This window comes from Pelobates fuscus, chromosome 5 (genome assembly GCF_036172605.1).
Source record: "Pelobates fuscus isolate aPelFus1 chromosome 5, aPelFus1.pri, whole genome shotgun sequence".
NCBI classification, from domain to species: domain Eukaryota; kingdom Metazoa; phylum Chordata; class Amphibia; order Anura; family Pelobatidae; genus Pelobates; species Pelobates fuscus.
In genome coordinates, this window is record NC_086321.1 from 166,412,857 (window position 1) to 166,420,781 (window position 7,925).

Genomic DNA, 7,925 nt, shown 5'->3' on the forward strand with positions numbered 1-7,925 from the left:
GAGAACACTTGAAAAGACAATATTTAAAGGGGCAGCCTATGCTTTATAACTATATGCCAGGTGTAGTGGTCACTATTAGGCTGGAGGTTGCCAGTCATGCTGTCACTTTTCACTTTTTCAGAAAGATAAAATACTGATCAAGACTGGTCGAATTTCACAGAATTTTCCCAACGCAATTCAAAGACAAAGTAGGGAATAGTTACATAGACTGAAGACATGTGTCCATTAAGTTGTCTTCCTCACGTTTTTTGCTGTTGAAGGGTTGGAATTCAGACAGACAATCTATGAAGCTCCGGCTGTTTCATGCGTACACCTTCATGCACTACAGCACTGATGTGCCTCCTGGCAAATAAAGAGTCAGGATCGAAAGCAGACAGTAGCTTGAAGATCGCTTGGGGTTTGTGAAAAAAAACAAAAAAAACAAATGACGACTAGTTACCTACACAGCCATCAGACCCACAACGATCTATCCTTTCAGGAATCTTTGCAAAAAACACAAAGGTCTCCAAAAATGACAGCATTAACAAAGCTGGTTTGAAAAGTGTTCCGTGCTATGGAATATGCGAACATTAAATAATTGTAATTGTGTGCAGTCTCCCTCTTTAAATGTAGTCAAAAGAATATTTCATTTTCAAAACATTAAAGCTACTTTAAAAAAAGAAAAAAATAATTAAGGTTTTGCACTATTTTTCCCCCCCATTTCCTTTCCAAACCTTTCAGGTCACTAAACCTTAAAATGATAATAGCTGGCAATGAATTATATATTAAAATGTTAGAATGTGCAAAATAGCCATAGCACAGAGTGGATTTTTATTAAAGGTGCAGATTGATTTTATTACTGTTTTTGCGTCTCAAATTGCTGATGGATCGTCAGTGAACGATTCTTACTGTGCTTAAACTTTGTAATGGGCATAATGTGATTTAGTTTGTATTTGAAAGTTATGCATTCATTTATTATAAATTGGAATGTAAGCATATCGCCCTATATTATATACTTGCAAGAGCATTTTGTGCTTCATTATGGATTACTGTGTTAATGCATTATACCTTATGAGAGAAAAAAAATGCACCTTGTATCTGGTAGACATTTATTTTTATTTTACAGAACAAAATGGAGTCAGTTGCACTGTGACAGTACAAGACAACATATGGGATTGTTTCCACATTAAAGACAAAATGGCTGTTCTTCAACCACCAAAAACAGAGATCCTTAAATCTGGAACCAAAGCACCAGATACACACCTGAAACATTCCATTAAAAAAAAAAAAAATCCAAAAAAAAAAAACAGCAACACTTTGGTCAGATAAAGATATCTCATATCTCTGAAGTTCCTTAAAATTAAGCTTGACCAAGCCCTTTTATTGCCCACAAGTCTAAAGTGAGCACTTAATCTTCAATATATCTAAAGATCTTTTAAGAAGAAGTACTCCAAAATGTGAGTTCAAAAATGAGTCTTTAGAAAGCTGGACCACTTGAGAACTTTTTTTAATTTTATTTTTTCTTTAACAAGTGCATTCTAAAGACATGACTACACAGACTGTAGTTAAATGTCCTAAAAAAAAAAAAAAAAAGAAAAAAAAAAACCAACACACTTTCCATAGAATGCTTAGTAAACACCTTGTTAATTTTTCTAGTCATTAAGTTGAGTGAAGCATCTCCAATGACTGCCATGTTTAACCAAAGTGTGATCACCCCAAACATAACAGAACAGGTAATCCAATGGTTGAACAGTTGTTGACGTGAACCTGAGAACAACGACATTGGATTGTTCAAGTCAATACATTGCTTTCTGTCACTTCCTATTCATTTTTTTCTGAGTATTATAAACACAGTAGCAATATGACACGTACTATATAATAGGGCTGCATTCTAGTAAAGAATGGGAAATATCAGACTAGCTGCGATATGAGCGAATACAATCCTTGGTAAACGGAAGAACGAAAGTTAGAAATGCAGTAGAAACCCAGCCATTCCCTGAAATCTTCTATATACTTTCCCCTTAGATGTTTCCTTTCATTAATAAGCCTTTAAGCTGAAGATTGGTTTGTGCTGTTTAGTCAATATGGTGCTATAAGTCTGTAGCTTCCACATCAAGTGCTCCCTTCGGTGGAGTGTAAGAGAATTGCAAGTTGAATATACATCTTGTTTATATCAAATCTACAATGTAAACTTATGGAAAAGCCAATGGTTAAATAGATAACATAAGATGTAGTTCATATACAGAGAATGACTTTTGAAACAAGTTTTTTTTCGTCTTCATTTTTCTTTTGAGGCAAATTTCCATGAGCATTGATGTTTGGTTGCATGAGTGGCTCAGCGTCGAGGAGCAAATATGGAATCCAATGCTTGACGTTCAGCCGCTGCCACATTGGGGTGCCACAGGTCAACCATGAAAATCACACGAGGTCCTTCGTCTGCTGATCCTAAATTAGTGATACATAAAGCATACAAATTACATACACACACACAAAAAAAACCAACACATTATAAAGACCACAAATAGGTAGTCTAAACTCTAACTTCTTGGTAATTGCAGGTTGCCATTAATAACACATTGTATTGTTCGTGAAACCCTATGCCAATAGCAAAAGCCAATTAGAGTTGGAAATTCGCAATCCTGGCGTTCAACTTATGAAACAAAACTGGAGGAGTGTGTTACAGCTAATTTGACAGTTTGTTTGCTATTTCACAAAAAGCAAGTGTTATGTGATCCATGCTTCTTATGCCCCCAAAAAGACAAACAAAAAACACACTCCAAAGACTTGCAATCAAAAAAATGTTGCATTGTATGTCTAATCTCTGAGATACTTTGGAACCCGTTTCAGATATATGCATCTATCCATGGTTAGACAAATTGGAAATACATGGAGACTAATTTGTACTATAGATATATATAGTATATATATATTTTTTAATCCAATGTTAAACAAAACAAAAAAAACAGTCAAGCCATAAGATTTGCTTTTCCCACAACCAACCTCATGCTGATGATTTGCATTAACAATGAAACATCTGTCCACAAGTTGTTTGTTGGCTTTGCATTGTTTCCTAAGTTGTGTTGCAAAGCGGTTGTATACAGCAAACAAGACTCAAAGTTTAAAATGGAACGAGGCAAAAACTAGATTTTTTGTCAAACTAATTTGCATACTTCTCGGTAGTAACATCACTGCAACATCACTGATTTCTGTGGGGAAAGAAAGTCTTATGGCTTGACTGGTGTGCAGATTTGTGTTTAACATTGCAATAAATATCCACAGACTTCAGGTGGAATTTTTCCCCAAACATAACCAACACATCCAGGGCTGTCTTCAATATCACTAAGACCCTGGGCAAATCATTTTCTTGGGCCCCCTGGGCACTCCCTGGCATGCAAACACCTTTCACGTACATACATAGACAGACAGACACTGGCACACCCAGACATACTAACACATTCACACTTTGGACACCAGGGAAGCAGAAAGGTAGGTTTAAGAGTGGTGGCTGAGGTTTTCTGGGGTTACAGACTGCCAATCGGGACCAGCCCCCCTCCTTTACGCTTCCCTGGTGTGGTCTCTCCCACGCAGCTCTCTTGGAGGAAGTGACTCACAGCAGTCACTTCCTCCCATGCTTCCAAAAAGCAAAGGGGCACAGTCGTGCTGTTGAAGGGACATTGCGTGTGACAGGGCCCATGCTTACAAACTCCCACCGGGGCCTCCTTCGTGTGCGTCCTCAGGATGCACCAGGGGCCCATGGGTGGGGGAGAAGAAAGTAGTCGAGGGCAGCTGCCTTGGGCCCCTTAGAAGTAAAGGGGCCCAGGCCAGCATCCCCATGTTAAAGACGGCCCTGCATGTATCCCTACTAATGCCCTAGTAGTAAACATCTCCTTTTAACGCCTATACAATGCAAACACTAACACTACTCTTAACCCTTAACTATCGAATATGTAGTTCAACCCTATTATACAAACCCTAACCTAAAAATATACACTGCTCAAAAAAAATAAAGGGAACACTTCAACAACACAATGTAACTCCAAGTCAATCACACTTCTGTGAAATAAAACTGTCCACTTAGGAAGCAATCAATTTCACATGCTGTTGTGCAAATGGGATAGACAACAGGTGGAAATTATAGGCAATTAGCAAGACACCCCCAATAAAGGAGTGGTTCTGCAGATGGTGCAGATGCTTCCTGGCTGATGTTTTGGTCACTTTTGAATGCTGGTGATGCTTTCACTCTAGTGGTAGCATGAGATGGAGTCTACAATCCACACAAGTGGCTCAGGTAGTGCAGCTCATCCAGGATGGCACATCAATGCGAGCTGTGGCAAAAAGGTTTGCTGTGTCTGTCAGCGTAGTGTCCAGAGCATGGAGGCACTACCAGGAGACAGGCCAGTACACCAGGAGACGTGGAGGAGGAGAGGAGGCTGTAGGAGGGCAACAACCCAGCAGCAGGGAGGAACAGGAGGAGCACTGCCAGAGTCCTGCAAAATGACCTCCAGCAGGCCACAAATGTGTCAGCTCAAACTGTCAGAAACAGACTCCATGAGAGTTGTATGAGGGCCCGACGTCCACAGGTGGGGGTTGTGCTTACAGCCCAACACCATGCAGGACGTTTGGCATTTGCCAGAGAACACCAAGATTGGCAAATTCGCCACTGGCGCCCTGTGCTCTTTACAGAAGAAAGGAGGTTCACACTGAGCACATGTGACAGAGTCTGGAGATGCCGTGGAGAACGTTCAGCTGCCTGCAACATCCTCCAGCATGACCGGCTTGGCAGTGGGTCAGTAATGATGTGGGGTGGCATTTCTTTGGGGGGGCCGCACAGTCCTCCATGTTGTGCTCGCCAGAGGTAGCCTGACTGCCATTAGGTACCGAGATGAGATCCTCCGACCCCTTGTGAGACCATATTCCGGTGCGGTTGGTCCTGAGTTCCTCCTAATGCAAGACAATGCTAGACCTCATGTGGCTGGAGTGTGTCAGCAGTTCCTGCAAGACGAAGGCATTGATACTATGGACCTGAAATCAATAGAGCACATCATGTCTCGTTCCATCCACCAACGTCACACCACAGACTGTCCAGGAGTTGGCAGATGCTTTAGTCCCTCAGGAGACCATCCGCCACCTCATCAGGAGCATGCACAGGCGTTGTAGGGAGGTCATACAGGCAAGTGGAGGCCACACACACTACTGAGCCTCATTTTGACTTGTTTTAAGGACATTACATCAAAGTTGGATCAACCTGTAGTGCGTTTTTCCACTTTAATTTTGAGTGGGACTCCAAATCCAGACCTCCATGGGTTGAAAAATGTGATTTCCATTTTTCACTATGTAAAGAAAGTATTTCAGAAGAATATTTAATTAATTCAGATCTAGGATGTGTTATTTTTGTGTTCCCTTTATTTTTTTGAGCAGTGTATATACATACATAATGGTGAAATGTGTATTAGGGAAAATAATGCTATTTACATATATAATGTAAATGAGATACATGGTAATTTGCAGATTTCCAACATGATACGCAATATAAATCTATGGTATACAATAATTTTTTATTTTTTTTAAATCCTTCATCCAAGGTTATTGTAGTGTGGCGATTTAAATGCTCAACCCTCCTACAGATTCATTCTCCAATTTTAGAATGACACAGAAAATTAACTTGTCATTCCTTCGCCTTTATCTCTTTTCACGCTTTTTTTTTGGTCCATTATTCAGTTTAATGTTATAGATGTTACAGCAGACAATTCTGTACCGTTTTAGGTCAACGGTTGAAAAGTTAATTACTTTAGAACTAGCTAGGGGATATGGAGAGATAGAGATTATATATATATATATATATATATATATATATATATATATATATATATATATATATATATATATATATATATATATATATATATATATATATATATATATATATATATATATATATATACACACACACACACACACACACACGTAACAGTAATATATTCGGAGGTCAACAACCTACCTTCATGATAAGCAGTATGCAGGAAAGAGTCATCAAATAATAGACAGTGTCCTTCTGCCCAGCATTGCGGTTCTCCACCAACCACCAGCTCACAGTTTCCTGGGATTTTTAAACCTTTAAAATGCAACACAGGTGGAAAATTATTTTGAGGAAAAATATGTTAAGCTTTTTGGGGTTTATAAAGCACCAACTGATTCTGCAGCACTGTGCAATGGGTGGACAAACATTTATAACCAGAGAGGTTGGGCACACAAGAACAGAGGGGGTTGAGGGCCCTGCTCATATACTAGAGGGAGTGGGGTATAGGGACAAAAGGGTAGCCGTACCTATTCATACTAGCAATGGCCACTGATTGTCAGCTGACACTTTCAGTCCATCACAGCCACCCACTGCGGTACACGCTAAACGCTGAATAAGACAGCAAGCAGCATTGGACTCCATACAATTGTAACACAAGAGACTGCTTCTCTAGCAGAGGTTTCCAACCTTGGTCCATCACATATACTGCACGGGTCGCCTGACAGTGTACGGATACGTTTAAAACACCAAATTATAGAGAAAGCAATTGCCTTAAATACATCCATACCACATACCGTACGTTTGATGAGCTTTCTTGGAGCAGAGGAGAGGAGAAAAAAAAAAATAGTAGTAAAATCTCCTTGTTTTGCAAAGTAGGATATTTAGACATACGCCATCTTCGCATCGGCTTCAGAAACATTTGAGACTGGTCAATATGGTAACATGGAATAGTGTCACTGGGCCATATTTGTAAATTAGTGATTGCCTTTAATATGACCCCATAATTCCTTTAATCCATTGGCGGATCCAGGGGGGGGGCAACGGGGCAATTGCCCCCCCCGAGAAAATATTGCTGCCTGAGGCTCTCCCCTGCCGGCCCACGTAGGGCTGGTGCTATCCAAGCACCAGCCCTGCTGATTGCCTGCACGGACCGGAGATCAGTGATCTCCCTCCCCGGCCCACACAGGCAGATTGCTGGGCGGCCGGCAGGGGAGGGAGTGAGAGAGAGAGAACCCGGGGGAGCTCTTACCTGCAGCTCCGCCGGGTTCTCCTCTCGCGAGCACGGAGCGTTACCATGGCAACGCTCCGTTCTCGCGAGAGTGAACTCTAGCCTGAGCTGCAGGTTAGAGTTCACTCCCCCACTAGAACCACCAGGGAATGGAAGAGAAAGCAATGTCTCCCCCTCCCTCAGCAAAGGTAAGAAGGGAGGGGGGACATTAGCTTTATTTATTTAATTATTTAATAATGAAAACAAAAAAATATATATTTTATCTGCCCCCCTATCCCCTCACACACTGCACCACACAGCCCCCCTTACCTGCACAGCCCCCCCTTACATACACAGCCCCCCCTTACCTACACAGCCCCCCCTTACCTACACAGCCCCCCCTTACCTACACAGCCCCCCCTTACCTACACAGCCCCCCCTTACCTACACAGCCCCCCCCTTACCTACACAGCCCCCCCTTACCTACACAGCCCCCCCCTTACCTACACAGCCCCCCCCCCTTACCTACACAGCCCCCCTCTTACATACACAGCCCCCCCTTACATAAACAGTCCCCCCCCTTACCCACACCCCCCTTACACACACAGCCCCCCCTTACACACACAGCCCCCCCATACACACACAGCCCCCCCATACACACACAACCCCCCCATACACACACAGCCCCCCCTCTTACACACACAGCCCCCCCTTACATACATAGCCCCCCTTACATACATAGCCCCCCTTACATACATAGCCCCCCTTACATACATAGCCCCCCTTACACACATAGCCCCCCTTACACACACACACAGCCCCCCTTACACACACACACCCCCCCTTACACACACACACACACAGCCCCCCTTACACATAGCCCCCAATACACTCACTGCCCCCCATACACACACACAGCACCCCTCACACAAAAACACACTG

At 42.3% G+C, this 7,925-nt stretch overlaps 1 protein-coding gene across 2 annotated transcripts in view; it reads right to left on the reverse strand.

Moving 5' to 3' along the window:
* Positions 1-1,597: 1,597 nt before the first annotated feature.
* The window catches only part of ASPHD2 (aspartate beta-hydroxylase domain containing 2), a 78,556-nt gene continuing 72,228 nt past the window's right edge, over positions 1,598-7,925 (reverse strand). For both annotated transcript variants that reach the window (XM_063454635.1, XM_063454634.1), the window contains exons 3-4: positions 5,978-6,091; positions 1,598-2,424 (exon numbers count right to left, since the gene is read on the reverse strand). In XM_063454635.1, the coding sequence (XP_063310705.1) occupies positions 2,315-2,424; positions 5,978-6,091 (224 nt within the window). In that variant the 3' untranslated portion in view covers positions 1,598-2,314. The remainder of the gene's footprint in view (positions 2,425-5,977; positions 6,092-7,925) is intronic.